This window comes from Stigmatopora argus, chromosome 19 (assembly GCF_051989625.1).
Source record: "Stigmatopora argus isolate UIUO_Sarg chromosome 19, RoL_Sarg_1.0, whole genome shotgun sequence".
Lineage (NCBI taxonomy): Eukaryota > Metazoa > Chordata > Actinopteri > Syngnathiformes > Syngnathidae > Stigmatopora > Stigmatopora argus.
In genome coordinates this window covers 12168920-12183933 of record NC_135405.1, presented here as the reverse complement: position 1 = coordinate 12183933, position 15014 = coordinate 12168920, and the positions used below count along the sequence as shown (strand labels likewise).

The 15014-nt window shown below is 45.0% G+C and overlaps 2 protein-coding genes across 8 annotated transcripts in view; one reads left to right on the top strand and one right to left on the bottom strand.

Annotated features, from left to right (window-relative positions):
* Positions 1-15014, top strand: part of nkain2 (sodium/potassium transporting ATPase interacting 2) — a 48389-nt gene that overhangs the window by 6995 nt on the left and 26380 nt on the right. The window contains exons 2-8 of one of the 5 annotated variants that reach the window (XM_077587551.1): positions 312-423; positions 2813-2910; positions 4246-4300; positions 6208-6377; positions 9173-9283; positions 11655-11851; positions 12089-12262. In XM_077587551.1, the coding sequence (XP_077443677.1) occupies positions 12209-12262 (54 nt within the window). In that variant the 5' untranslated portion in view covers positions 312-423; positions 2813-2910; positions 4246-4300; ... (2 more) ...; positions 11655-11851; positions 12089-12208. Of the gene's footprint in view, positions 1-294; positions 424-2812; positions 2959-4245; positions 4301-6207; positions 6378-9172; positions 9284-11654; positions 12263-15014 lie in introns of those variants that run through there. The other 4 variants (XM_077587549.1, XM_077587552.1, XM_077587550.1 and 1 more) reach the window with 4 other exon arrangements.
* Positions 11-4618, bottom strand: LOC144064761 (triadin-like). 3 transcript variants are annotated; one of them, XM_077587555.1, is made up of 6 exons: positions 4342-4618; positions 2855-3044; positions 1631-1672; positions 1081-1131; positions 255-410; positions 11-138 (listed from the first exon to the last, which is right to left on the bottom strand). In XM_077587555.1, the coding sequence occupies exons 1-6, from the start codon at positions 4378-4380 to the stop codon at positions 116-118; spliced, it is 501 nt and encodes a 166-aa protein (XP_077443681.1). In that variant the 5' UTR covers positions 4381-4618; the 3' UTR covers positions 11-115. The 3 variants fall into 3 exon arrangements, with proteins under 3 accessions (XP_077443681.1, XP_077443680.1, XP_077443682.1); XM_077587554.1 differs by having other exon boundaries at positions 11-410; XM_077587556.1 differs by lacking the exon at positions 1631-1672 and having other exon boundaries at positions 11-410.

The window sequence follows — 15014 nt, the reverse complement described above, 5'->3', positions numbered from 1 at the left end:
CAACCTCAAGTTTGATACGCTTCAATTTTATTCAGTCATTTTTCTGGGAACAGACAAAAATTAATATTGTGTCCATCCTTACGTTGGCATCCTTCAAGGTACAATTTTTCCAGTTTCAAAACTCTTCCGAGTGCAAAGCTGCAAGGCCCCAAAAAATGAAATGCTGCTCAATTCCAGTTTAAGTGTTAAAAGCACAATGTTAGCTAATGTGAAATGATGGTTTTAAATGGTTAATAGTGGAGATTGGCTCTTACATGTGAAGGTTTGGGTTATCTGATGAATACCTTCCACTTCCTCCTCCTCCTCGTCAGGCGCCACCAGGCTGGCGGCGAACGTCCACATCACTTCTAGCCAGTCGGTGCTTTCTTGCGGCGGCGGCGGGAGGGACGACTTGATTGGACGGACGCCACCTGAAAAGCAAAGGTAAGGTGCATACGTTATTTTTTTTCAGATTAAATCAATGCTATTTTAGCCCCGTTTCTTTTCATACATTTCCAAGTTATTTCACTGGGGACCGCCCATTCTGGTTGTGACATCACGAGCAGTTTCGATGATACATACCTGTCATCCTCTGCCGATAACTGCCCTTATAAATGATTATGATTCCCCTTACAAACCCCCAAAAAACCTTACAAACACCGTACGAGTCGTACCGTGTTTGTAAGGTTTTTGGGGGGTTTGTAAGGGGAATCATAATCATTTATAAGGGCAGTTATCGGCAGAGGTTGACAGGTATGATGATAATTCTAGCTAGCTTTCTAGTGCTATGTCAACGAGTACTTGTTGTGAGAATGAGAGTCAGGCAGCAAGAGGATAGCATGCCAACAGACTGCTAAAATCTGTAGCTAGACAAATTCTCAGTTATTATTTAGCCTTTTCTGGCCAGTATGGAAGGATTTGTGTCCAAAATATGACCCGCTATTACTCGAGCTAGCTTTTCTTAGCTAACCAGGAGTGCTTTAACTTCCATTGATTTCAACTGGAAGGCACTGGCTGCAATTGCTCTTCTTTTGTCTCCTCAAGGAGTGTATAGATGTAACAAAACGAGAGATAAAAGAAACCTTGTTTTTGTGTACTTGCCTCTGCCGGCCCGCAAACCTCGCTTGGCGATGGCGGCGGGAGGCGGAAGACCTGAGGGCGGGAAGGAAAATAAGAACAAAGAAGAAAAACGCAGGCCTCGACGCCACGTATTCGGGATGGAAGAGCAAGGAGATGAAAGCGCAATCACTGGAGGAGAGCCTAGAGACGCTTTTATTCCACCGCGCGTCTCCAAAACCTTTTAGTGGCCGTTTTAGGCGCCGCCAAAAGAACAAACGCAATCCACGCCGCCGGCGAGGATACCATCTCCGACTTTTCACAGTTGAAAGCGCCGCCGGGGAATTTTGGTTTGGCGACAAAATGACTCGGCTCGCCTGCCAATCGGCTCGTTAATCACCCGGTTACCGGGCGGAAATGACGGCGGCCTCGTCGCTTGACGGGCGGCACCTGCGAGGTTTGGCGCGTGAGGTGAAATATCGAACGGCGTCAGGATGCAAAATTCATGCGTTCACACGGAGGGGGAAAAGTAGAAGGACTCGGATGACTCGGACATGCTAGCAAGCAAAGGCGGTCAAAACGGGGGTGTCTTTACCAGGTGATAAACACACGGGATCGTCACAGTATGATGTGTACTCTTTGCGGGTGGATGGCGGGCGGGCGATGGACGGCGAGGGGTGGCAAGGAAGAGGAGGAAAGGACTTGTGAGTGTGGGGGGTGGACAATGGAAGACAGAGAAAAAAAGCAACTGATGGAAAAGCACCGGATTTTAAGACTAAATCAAAGTCATTGATTTTTGGGACTACGTTTGCCCTTTGAACTCTGGGGGCTCTAGATTGTTTTTTTTACTAGATGTCTACGCTTTACTCAGGTTTAGTTTTAGTCAACATAGAGGAAAGGCAAATGTATTCAAGTGAGATATTTCATATTTTGACCATTTGAAATGAAATATTTGTCTCATTTGGATTGTATGTTTCAATTCCAGCAGTCTTTCCAAAAAATGGAATTCACTTTTTTACCGTAAGATTTGTAATACGTGTTATTTGTGTGATCTTTTTATACCCTAAAAATAAGAGATTTTGTAAACAACAAATAACATTAAGTGAGATACCAAAAAATTAATGGAAATTTTTCCCCAAACCTATAAAAATAAGAAGCAAGCTATTTTAGTCATGTCAATGAAATATACAATAAAAAGAAATGTATTAACGTGTGATCTAAACTTTTTTTTATTGCAATTCAAATGTGTATTCAAAAGACAACCCTAAGCATCCCTAATTTCTTTTAAAAATGAGTGATTTTCACATTGAGATTGCTGCATGGCCTATTTTCAAAAATGTTTTTCACAATATTGCAAGTCTGGTTTATTTTGGGACAGATGCTTGCTCAAACTTCAAGATTGCGGCGGCATATGTTTCATTATCGCCGCCGACATAATTGGACACGTTTGAAAAGAAGATTCTCGACGTGATGACATCAAGTGAATCATCATCGTGCTTGCGGTCGGAGCGCAAAAAGGCCTGCGTCAATGTGATCGATCATAAAAAAATAGATATGATCTTTTAAGAAAATCTGGGGCTTATTTTTTTTCACAGTGGAAGTAAGTGGCTTTTCCATCAGTTGTTATTTAGAGAATGATGACGTCCACTTTTGAAGCGTCCTTCAAAACTGAAGAAGCCGCCAATGGAAATGTTCTGATGAAATATGAGCATCAAAATGACATTAAACAAACAGATGAAAAGCAGAAATGGGATTGACGCATTCTAAACCTTTTTAGAACCCAACGAAGCCAAGGCAAGGCCAAAGAGGATTTCCATACCCGCCAGCGTCTTGTAGTCCAGCAGGTCGAAGAGGACGACGGCCACCGCCGTCCAGGTGATCACCAACGCCGCCACCAGCAGCCACGCCATGGGCGAGCTGAAGGTCAGGATCACGTCGTCCCAAATTGTCTTGCCGCTGACCCTCGGCGGGGGAAGCGTCTCCCGGCCGCTCATCGGCGGAGAAAGTGGCTGAGATACGAGTTGAGAGTCGGACTTAACAGAATGACAAGATGGCGCCGTAATTTGGTCAACAAGGTGCAGGCAGAAAAACCCAGTGGGCCGAATTGGAGCCCGCAGCGGGCCACTTCCGGCCCATCGGCCCTATGTTTGGCGCCACTGAAAAAGCAGGCTTTTGACCAAGAGTGTTAGTTTGCGGGTCGCTTTAACGTCAACTCCATTTCACGTGGGCCGGACCATTTTAGATATAATATTTAGATTTTTTTTTTAATAAATGTATATAAAAAACTGGATTAAAAGCCCTGAATATTCAGTTTTTTATAGATCTGAAACAATGTTTATTTGAGCTTTTTTAAAATATATTTTTAGATTTTACAAAATGATTTTTGAACTAAAAACACCGAAAAAATGGATTAAAAAAATTACAATTATTGATTTAAAAGGGGGAAAATCGGGAAATTTAATATACATCTATACTCTTCATTTGAATTTGATCCTAAAACTGAAAGTCGGCACTCATGATTTACTTTCCCGGACCACACAAAATGATGTGGTTGGCCAGATTTGGCCCCCGGGCTGCCACTTTGACACCCGTGCTTTAGACTGACCTGAGCCTGGGTGGTCCCGCACCGCCAATCCCCCCCAAAGTTCCGCCCCTGGCACATACAATAGCTTGAGGTTGAGCATCAAAAAAGGTCTATTTAGCCTTCAGGTTGACCTTCCATGTTGCTGCATTGATAACAAACCTCCACATCAATTTAACATGTTTGCACAGCGATGTCGCTTGTGTATGTGTGGGAGTGTGTTTGCTATAAAAGCAGCACATTGATTTAACGGCACTGCGACAGGCCAACCTTATCGAGCGGGCGCAGGTGAGGGAGTCACGACGTCATGACGGATCGGGGTAAAAAAGGCTATCCGCCATGCTAACATTCGTGTCATTCACCAGATTGGCTGCCCAAAGTATATTTAACCCTCTTTTGTATTCCAATGTTTTGGCATCTTGTTTCTTACAAGAGCGGATGACGCCAACCAACCACCTGCTCTGTTGTTGGATGAGCTATTTCTAACCGTTAGCTTGTGTTTGAGAAAATAGACTGCCTTTTAATGGAAACATTTACTTTGAATTTTTGTTGGTGGTGTTTTTTGCCAATGTCAATTGACTTTGATTGATCGGACATAATTCAGGTTCAATTCTCTCTGTGTTCAACAGGCTAAAATCCTGACGAGTTGGCGTTGAAAACTTCAGAAGCGCCAAGATCAACGAGGTCAGTCGCCGTCAAATTTCCTCGTCATTATTCAAGCTTACCTTAGATTTGGAGCTCACTTGGCGTTCCGCGATAACCATCGCTCGCTTGGAAGGCTCCGTCGGCGCGCTGTTACTATAGAAACCAGCATGTAAGTCAAGTCATTAAATCCGGAAGGAAAGAAAAGGCTGCGGCAGATAAAAACCCAAGAAAAGCCGCTTTCAAGCTCCAACGCCGCCGTCGTTTTTAAAACTTTTTCAGTCCCAGAAAGTTGCCAGTCCGAGGTAGTTAGCTTCACTTTGCAGCGGGACACCGATCCAGACCAGAAGAAGGGTCACCCTTTCAGTCAACTCACCCCCACCCTCCCCTTTAACTCCCCCCTCTCCGAGGTCCAAAATAGAGATTAAAAAGAAGACGGCGGGGCCAAGCCAAAAGAGGCCAAAGATGAAGTCGGGAAGGACAAAGATAAGAAAAGTGCTTTAAAAAAAAAGACATTCTTGTTAACATTTTTGGCAATGGACGTCCAATTCGTGTGGACTGAGACCGAGATCGCTCATTCGTCAATCAAGCTCCTCCCCGTTGACACGGATCTTTATCACCTTCAGAGTTTCACGCAAGAAAGATTTGACAGTTTTTGGCCCTTTCGCACTTCAAGTTGATAACCTGACCTCCATTTTTGCCCCGAGAGGCTGAACCCTATTGGCTATATTTAGCGGCCCGGACAGCTGCCAGAGTTGGGGCCGGACTGGGCTCGGAATGTAGGGTGCTGCGAAGGAGGCGGGGCTACTTAGTCGGTCAGAAAAGTTTCTGGACTCTTGGTCTCTAAAAACGTTCAGGTTCGCTTGTCATAACATTGTTGGCCACTAGACTAATTCACGAGTCCTCTCCCATAATGAAGCAATTCTAGTCCTCTACGCTGACAAATCTCTTCACACTCGCTATGTCTATCTCTTCCCTCCTATTGGTCCACGCGATGTCCAGTCGTATCAAAATCCTTATTGGCGTAGCAGCCATTGATTGTGAAGGTTTGAAGGATGATCTCATTCCGCAATGTGGAAATCAATGGCATTCTACAGCTTTGTGTCTCTTTTGTTTGCTAGCATATTGAACACTGTAAAAAATATCAAGTTACCTTCAAAAATAAGAATTCAACCTTGTAAAAAATATGGCAGTGAAATTTTGATGTCAGTATTTTCTTTAGTCAATGCCCCAAACTACCTGTTAAGTGACCAGTGATCACCCAGTCCAGTAATCAAGGTCAGCAGAAGTCCACTCCCACGCTATTTCCGAGTGTTCTCGCCGGTCTATTTCATTCCCGGCGACCAATCGGATGGGCAAAAAAAAAAACGATTTGACCTCTATCACCCTCAATCAAATGGCTCCAGCGTTTTGATGATTGTCTCGGCGCAAAATAGAGGCACGCTCGGGGGGGTGACGTCTCCGGATGAAATTCAGCTGATGAAATCAAGAGCAATCAGCGCGCCCGGTGGCGAATGGAGTTTTTCATCTGCGGGACACCCCCATAAATACTTGGAATGAGTGAGTTAATAGTAGTTAGTTAGTAGTTAATACACAGACGTGGAGTGATGGAATATAGTGTATTAATGGGAATTATTGTTCATAAAAGTGCAGTTAAACTTTGATTTCAGGGAATAATAGTTCAGAAATGGAAGCACTTTTTCAGGTGGAAAAAAATGGTACTATTATTTGACTAAATAGAAGTTATGCAAATGATACTCAAAGACTGAATGTAACTGTATTTTACCTCCATTTAAATACAACTGACCTGCCATTGGACAGTTTATCAATTATATTTTTTTGCAGCACTTATTTAGCTGACTCTACCTTTTTGACCAAATTGTTGACAGCCACATATAGCGTTTCACCTGGAGAGTCATCCCATGTTTATTTTCATCACTTGTTCACAGGCGAGGCCAATAATGTTCGGGTGGATTGGCGGCTGGCAAAAGGTCGCCTCCCACACTGGAGGATGCTGGGAATCCACCGATGGAGAAGTCTCATTCAAACTCTCGCTTTTGAAGATGATCTCCTCATTGAGCGCATTGGCTTCAAGGACATCTTACGGACGTCCAGTCGGGTAAGTCATTCAAACGGTCGATGATGTGGTTTTTGTGATGTGCTGCGCCGGCGTAGAGGACAGTCGGGTCATCGGGTATGTGATCCGAAATATTTGTATTCTCACTTTATATACACCTAAAGAGAGTCAATCCTTCAAATTGTCAAACTGTTCCGCAAATTTCTCTCCGAGATTAAAATGAGATTAATTCGATCAATTCATTATAGATCACTTTTAATTGTTGTTTTGACTCCTAACTCCTATTCAACACTATAGACCGACAATCCATAAAAATCTGACTTAATATAAATTAGACAGTGTCAAAGGCTACTGTACTGTATATGAATACTATAAAACAAAAGAAGCAGGCATTTGTTGATTAGCAACTCTTACATGAGCGTTAATTAATATGTAAATCTAACCAACCAAAAGCCCCAACCCAAACACGCGCTTTATTTGGCGTTTCCGATCAGTGCAGTATTTAACGCCCACTTTTTTGCTTGAGTCGACTGTCAATGTGACTTGACTTTATCCCCCCTTATTTATTATTTTTTTAATGACTGACACCAAAATAAATAAATAAATAAATCGTCGCAAAAGCCTTCTCTTGAAGAGAGTCCAATAAGCAAGAAATCTGAGGTTTGGGTGTCTCTAATCCTTATTTAGTTGGAAGGTTGGCAATCTTGTTTGAGCCAGAAAATGATGGCGTGTGGCGTGTTTGCCAAAACATGCTGCGTGTTGATGCAAGTTAGTACAAGACACACACACAATCTTGGCATAGGCAAACCAGGACAGATGGAAGGACAGCAGAGACGACAGCATGCGATTGGAAATTAACCTGACGAACTGGTTAGCCTTAACGATGACCCGCCGCGCTTTTGTAGGCGCGTTCTCTGATTGATGATGATTTTGGGGAACATTTTTACACCTGCCCTCACCCAGCAGCTTGACCTCATTAATGAAGAATCTTTATCATGATAGGAGTGGAAAATGGGCATATTGTGGCTTTAGTTTTGGCTTGTTTACTAATTGTGACGAACGGGCGTGGGTAGATGGAGAAAATAAACCGTTAATTGTTAAATTTGCTCAGAAAAAAATGCAGTTTTGTAGTTGTGGGGGGAAAAAATGACATTTGCGAACATATTTAATATGTATTAGTAACAGGAGTGACTTTTACACCCTAAAGTGGGTCCCTTTTGACCAACCAGAAGAGGCCATTGGACTGAAAAACCAAATGCAAAGCTCAACTTTTAAAAAGGAATGCCATTCCTAAAAATAGACGTGACAGGCCAATCTAACGCAAAGTCAAACATCTCCAGTCGGGGCCTTAATTCCGCTCGTAGCTTAGCTTTTATTTCCACTGGAAAGTCGCATCGTGGAAAATCCACTTTAACGTCGGAGTGACCGAAGCCCGAATTTGTTCCGAACCCACGGAATGATTCACGTGGGCCATTTTGCTAAGTGACTGTATTACTCACCATGGCCGGCGTCACCATCGCTCACCGACGACTCGCCGAATGAAGCACAGCGAACCACGATGAGCCGTTTTAAATCGGGCGCGTTGCTTGGGTTCTTCATTAGAAAGAGCGGCGTACCAGCCAGACACCTCATGCATTTTTAACCAATCGATATCCTCTCCCCGACCGGCCATTTCTCTTTGGGCCCCCTCCGACGGCTTTTTTTCCCCCCCTTCTCGTCCTTTCCCTTTTCGGGTGCAGCGCGCTGTCAGGTAATTGTTTTCTCCGTCACCTTTCCTCCTCAAACAGATTCCGCCGGACTGATTATTTGCTCCCCCGGCCGAAAGCTCGCTCTATCCATCTCCTTCTCAAATGTCTTTCTCCAACGTCCTCTTTTCGGAGCAGTCGTTTGTAGCATTTGGCGAAAATTATGACACTCCTTGGGTGTTTTTCAAAGTGCATTTTAGACAAATTGAAAGTATCTATGCAGAATTAATGAATATTTGGGTTAGTTAACACAGAAAATGACTTAGTGTAACATTACAGAAAATGACTTAGTGTAACATTAGCGCCTTTTTTAGCTCGAGAAAACTGTAGTATCTAAAAACAAAACGTTGATCTTATGTGCTGATTTCCTATAGCGCCACCTCCTGGTATCTGTTAGTCATGGCAATAATTTAAAAACTTGATTTTCACAGACAAGCTGGCCAGTACAAAGAATTTGACCCAAGCCAAACAGCCTTTTTAGTCCTTTGGTTCGCGCCCCTGCCGGCGTTTTTAATGAGCTTGCGTCCAATCACGGCAATTGTCACTGAGCTTTGAAGAACGTTTTCCTTACGTTTGCTGAGCTTAGTCGTTGGAGGCTGAAATTGTTCCACAAGGGCGGGATTTAAGATGTAAATAATGAATTCCGTTCTCCGGAGAAACTTATTTTTTATTTTCTGTCCTTTGTCGTTGCACAATTAGACATGAAGACCTACCTGCTTGAAGTCGAACCCAATGGCGCCTTGTGAAATTGCCTCTTGATTTGATTTACATTTTGACTCGCCTCTTGATAAAAATGACAAATGGACTGAACGCCACGAAGCCGCCGTGAGCGACTCCGCCAATATCCCGCTCTAATGGCACTCGTGACTCCGCCTCCGGGCACGATCACGCACGACGGCATAGGCGCTCGCTGGCAAGCCATTTATTACCATAAAAGGGTTTTGTCGGACAAAGACCATTAATAAAACACAATTAGGTTTTGATCCGTAGCCTTGAAAAGGATAATTGTTTTGCCCAAAGAAAGGGGCAAAAGCACATGTTGAAACTGTTACTGTTACTTTTCATGCTGTTGTCTCTGTTGTGTGACATTAGGAAATGGCAAGAAATGACTTCATGCACATCCATCATCAGGTTTTCCCCCAGAACAAAGCTTTACGGCACTGGACAGGCAGCGTGTTTCGCGTCTTCATTCTGCCCTGATTGGTAAGTAGAAAGTTTCATTTATTTTTCTACGTAAAAGATGATTTTTTTACCCGTCAATTAGAGACCGACTTTGACCAGCAGGACAAAAAAAATTCAACTCCAAGCTATCCAATTCAGCAAAGTAGCTCCTGAGGCGATAGCGTCAGTTTAGCGACGGCGATTGGGCGAGTCGTTAACATGACGGCTCCCGGACCGAAAGGAACATAAAAGCTTAAAGTTAGCGTAGACGGCGGTGCTTTTACGGGCTTAAGTCAAAGTCGCGGTTCATTACTAAACAACGCACCCGCAAAACATCCTCGGTTTTTGACGTTTGACGGCGACGGGAAGTGACAAAGAAGCACGGTTCGGTTTAAATCTCCCAGATAGTGGGCGCTACTTTACGACTTTATCTGCCTGGAGCAGATGTCAGCCGCCGGCATCCCACCACGCGTTTCAGACCCTCTGCCACTCTCACGGGCCGACGACACCTTGTTGTCCTATCTTGACAGCGATCCAGCGGAGGAAATAGCCTGGCGTGAATTTGCAATATGCGCAGGAGGCGCTCAAGTGGAAGATCTAGTGTTTACACCTGCTGAAATTGAGGACGGAATTTAGATAAGGCGCCGAGAGAGGGATGGGTAGATGCCAAAGCACGCGGCGCTAGCTTCTTGAATACAAAAAAAGGCCCATAATTGAAAGACTTGACTCGACCGATCAATGTTGTGGTTAAAAAGTGGTGCGTCGACATGTGTAGACCGCAAATCAAATTGCATTTATATATTTATTTTTGACCTTTTTTTGAAGAATGGCCATTGTTGGTGGAAAACGATGGCCTTTCAGGGGGATAGGCGTCCAATCCATTTAGGATATACAGAGTAAAAGTTGTTTTGGGGGGACAGAAATGGAAATATGACTATAAATAGCTTGGTTTGGAAAGGCGGTCTCTTTGACACATAGCCTGTGGGAATCCGCCTTTATGTACGCCGCTGTCAATCAAGATTAGCGGCATAATTAAACTCCCCTTGCACCCTGTGCGGCGAGTGTGTCTCTTTGTGCGTGAGCGGGAGGGGTGGACGCCGACAAAGATTGATGGCGGCGGGGGAAAGCGCCGATAGCCTCGGCGACGGCGCCATTTATTAACCGTGCGCGTGCTGTTTAGCTAGTAAGGCTAAATACGGACACCATTACAAATCCAAATGACGCTCAATAAGACAAAAAAATACAACTGTAATGAGCGAAAACCTCGAGGGATTGACGTTTCGGTTAGCGTCACGTTTGCGTTATTTGCCGTTAAATGTTGTTTTTGAGTTTCGATTGACTGCTGTCCAAAAATTTGATCACAGCAGCGCGCGCCAGAGGCGAGATAATCTCTCTCCAGAGTGGCATAATTGATGGCTGTTGAGCAATTTGAGTATAGGATATGAAATTCATTAAGCACCCTCCATTAAGGATTCAACATCAATAGCTGGTTAGCAGGAACGCCACGTTAATGAAGCAAATGAGAAATTAGGGCCAATTGATGATGGGCGAGGGCTCCCGCTGATAGGGAGGATGGCCCCGGGGGTACGAGGGGGGGCCGGCGAATGGTGGAAGGCCAATTTCTGGAGCAGCTGCGCACCGAACATGGCCAAAAATCCAATCCCGGGGAATGAAAAGAGTCCCGCTGAGCAGAATCAGCCACTTCAAGCAGGAAAGGAATCAAGCGCCCTTGCCTTCAAAATAAGACTAAAAGGCGAAATAACATAGCACTTGAAAGGTCAAGAAGGAACGTTTGGCCGGCGGCGTCTCAATTATGGTTCTGCAAAATGGTAGTTGTCACCTCAAACAGATTTATGATTTTATGACATTTACTTTTTAGCTGATTAATCTATCTCATCTTAAATTGTAAGTATTTTTGATATATTAATAGTTCGCTGCCTGCAAGGGATGCCAACAGTTTCTCAATTGCCATATTTGAAACATATTATTGTTAAAACGCCCCCGTTTTTTGTCAATCTGCCTTACATAGAATCAATAATATGACGCATTATCATTTTAATATCCAAACATCCCTTTTTTAATCAATTTTTAGAATAAATCCACCATCAGCGTATAGTTTCACTCACAGCCAGTGACACATTTCAAAACAGGACCTTATTAACCAATGTAAAGGGAGTCACCATAGTGTAGTCTTCCCCACATTTTACTTTGAAAGCTCCGGCCGGAAGTGTGCTGCCAAGTGCGTGCCGACTTGACAGCGAGCAGGCGAGCGACTCTCCTCGCGGCGCTCTCTCATTGTCTGCAAGGTCCGTCCGGGGAGGGCCGCTCGCTAGTGAAGACGTCTTTTTCTTTTGACCGAAACCTCACCTCCGTGGATACTTTGTAAAACGAAAGCCGTGTCTTTTCTATTAAGCGCTCCGGACCCGTCGTCTCTGCCGTGACGGCTAAGGAGCACCTGTGTGGCGGCGGCGGCGAAGCCCAGGCGAAATGATCCCCCCAAAGAGGCGAGGCTGCCAGGGGAGGAGGAGGACGTCAAGCGGCCGCTGACTCGGGTTTGGAAACGTCGCCCGACGCCTTTGGGAAGGACCCCGCGGGACGTAGCTACTTCCAGTGAGCGGACACTTTTACTCCATATTTGACACTTGTGTGGGATTATTAACCAGATTATTGCCAGGTCCATTGGAGCACATTTTACAAACTTTTCAATTTTTTTCCCCCCAAGATGACCCCCTGCGTTATCGACTCTGGAACCTAACGTTTACCCGTGAATTCCTTCTTTAAAAAAACAACCAAAAAACGAATCAATGATGAAAATGGCACGCTCTTAAACCTGCTTTCTCGGACTAGATTCGCACCCGAGATCTGGACTTCCCTGGCCATTCCCGAAGAGCACCCGCCTTTGGCCCGACGACCCCGAAGGAGGCGGACTTTCGAATGAACGCGACCCGCTGAAAATCCGGGGACGCCATGGGGTGCTGCAGCGGCAGGTGTACCTTGGCCTTCGTCTGTGGAATGCAGCTGGTAAGTGTTATGATTACTATCGATTTTTCAAAAAGGGGCCCTGAATGACTCGGATCAATGGGGAGACGTAAAAGGTTTTTTTTTTTGGTGGGGGGGGATCTTGTCAACAGGCGAGCCGGCAGTCATTTGTCACTGGGCGTGGACGGTCATGTGACGGGGGGGTCGCGTCCCCGAGGTTAATAGGTGTGTAAACAAGCGGGAAATAAGGGGGATACGCTTTAAGGGCCGTGCGTGCGGACCGATGCGCCCAAAGGTGACGGATGGCCGCCATTTGAGAGACGATAGAGCCGCGAATCGGTGTCCGGGAAGATGGGACGCGACGTTTCGTCACGGGAGACGATTCCCGCCGCCTTCTGCTTTGCGTCGGAGTCCCGTCGCCATCTGTGTCGGCGGCGGGAAGCGATGCCAGGCGAGACGGCGGCGGGGGGTGAGGGAGGGAGGGAGAAAGGGAGGGAGGGAATGGAAGGATGGAGGTGAGTTTGTGTGCAAACACGAGGGGATGTTTGAGAACAACAGTCATCTCGTTGGGTTATTGGAAAGGAGAAACCTCACCTGATGCAGTCTCTTGTCTGTTATAAGAAATGTCAACAAGGGATTTAGTTTAAGATGCTGTCTATGCGTTTAAAAATAATATTTTTTTAACAGTACTTTGTTTGAAATCAATTGCTTCAAAGCTAGATGTGGGATTTATTAGTGTTACCTTTAAAATCCGCCTCAAGTCAAAGCTAATTATGGACATTTTAGGAGCTAGCCTCACTGTTGGAGTGATTGTGTTATGCTATTTTATACATTGATGTTGAATTGTATCTCCTTGAGCGATTATCAGCCGTGTTTCTTCATTTCTGTCGTTAAGCCTCGTGTGGGCTCGCAATACAACCTATCCAAATTTCTTATCCTCGTTCACTTTGGCCGCGAACCTGACCGTCGGGCTCGGCCTTTTACTTCCCTTTGAAACCCGACTTGAAACTGACTTAATTCACCGTACGTGGGATTCTCAAAAAGCGATACCTGATGTTTTGAAGTAGCACATCAGAAGACGCGGCAAAACCTTTGAGCTTGCGCTTCGGGGTAGTCTGCGGGAAGAAAAAAAAGCTCCAGCTCCAGGCAAATCCTAAGATTGCAATCCCAGATTCCCGATATGAAACGGAATAACCCCCAGTGTGGGAATTGCGCTTGTCTTGTGCGACAACATTGTCTCCGATTTAAACGCATGGGGATCACGTGTGGGCGACTTAGCATGATTAGCACACGAGTGCTCAAATGTCAGATGGAGACTTAACAGAAATCCCATTGTCTAGTCAGTCAGTATGAAAATGAGCCACTTTTCCAAGGCCTTGATTTTTTTTAATTTCTTTTCTACTATCGTCTCTCGTTAAACAGTATGACGCTCTCGTCTAGCTAGCCGACCGCGTACGACTGTAGGTGAAGACTGCAGCGAGAGAGGCGCAACGCTTATTTGCGTCTAATGCGCCGGAACTAATGCGGCGGCGCCGTCAACAACATGTTTTGCTCTGTTAACCGTAGTAATAGCCAAGCCCGCTGATAAGTCCATTAGCGTCGCCGCCAGTTTAGAAACACTTAGGCACCGCGGGCGCCGCAGTTAGCCGTTAGCTCGGTTCACTTGCGAGCGTTTAAGACGACGGAATCCCGCCGGCTTTCTTAAATCTGGCCCCCAAAACTCGAGTGGTAAAATCCCCCCCCGCTGTCCGCCATCCTCTTAACGTAATTGAGCGGAAATATGTATTTATATATGTTCTGGCTTTGAGAAGTAGCCAAGAGTTATACATGTATTATACGAGTAGCTTTCATTGAGCCTTTCTTTGTTTTCCAAACCAACGTTGACGATAACGAAGCAGATGAAAGTCACACTTTTGCGCGCGGCCGCACAGATTTTTATTAGTATTCCGCTCGGGGGGTGTCGGAGCCAATGTGCCTCGTCGCCGTAATGCCTCCAAACGACACCCGCCGGCTGCTGTCAAGGCGTCGAGCGTCCGGGGGCGGGAGGGTTCGCCGGGATGCGCCGTCCGCCACTCCTCGTGAGGTTTTCGCGCCAGCCAATTGACGGCGAGGAGAGGGCCAGCTAATGCAAATTAAGACGTGTCTGAAATGACACGCAACAATGTCACAGTGTAAGTGGCTGGAGAAATTCCAGTGACATTTCCGACGCTAAGGGACCAAATGAATTATTTACCAGTCGTAGACACCGGCATGAATACGCGTATGGAAAATGGCGAGAGCGTTTCTGGGTTGGAAACACATTTGAATTAACGAGGAACCTTCCTTTCGCAGATTTTCTTCGTCAACTAAAATGTATTGCCAACGTTGAGTAGATGGTCTAATTCACATGTGTCAAAGTGGCGGCTCGGGGGCCAAATCTGGCCCGCTGCATCATTTTGTATGGCCCGGGAAAGTAAATGATGAGTGCCGACTTTCTGTTTTAGGATCAAATCAAAATGAAGAGTATAGATGCATATTAAATTTCCTGATTTTCCCCCTTTTAAATCAATAATTGTCATTTTTTTAATCCATTTTTTCTGTGTTTTTAGTTCAAAAATCATTTTGTAAAATCTAAAAATATATATAAAAAAAGCTAAATTAAACATTGTTTTAGATCTATAAAAAACGGAAAATTCAGGGCTTTTAATCCAGTTCTTTTAATCCATTTATATTAAAAAAAATCTAAATATATCTAAAATGGTCCGGCCCACGTGAAATCAAGTTGACGTTAAAGCGGCCCGCCAACCAACCCGAG

Excerpts from the sequence above, each read along its gene's own strand:
- LOC144064761 (XM_077587554.1), bottom strand. The coding sequence starts at position 4,380 with ATGGTTATCGCGGAACGCCAAGTGAGCTCCAAATCTAAG. Across the intron at positions 3,045-4,341 it reads AAGTGAGCTCCAAATCTAAG|CCACTTTCTCCGCCGATGAG; the intron begins GTAAGCTTGAAT and ends CTCGTATCTCAG. Across the intron at positions 1,132-1,630 it reads TCCCGTGTGTTTATCACCTG|GTCTTCCGCCTCCCGCCGCC; the intron begins GTAAAGACACCC and ends TCCCGCCCTCAG.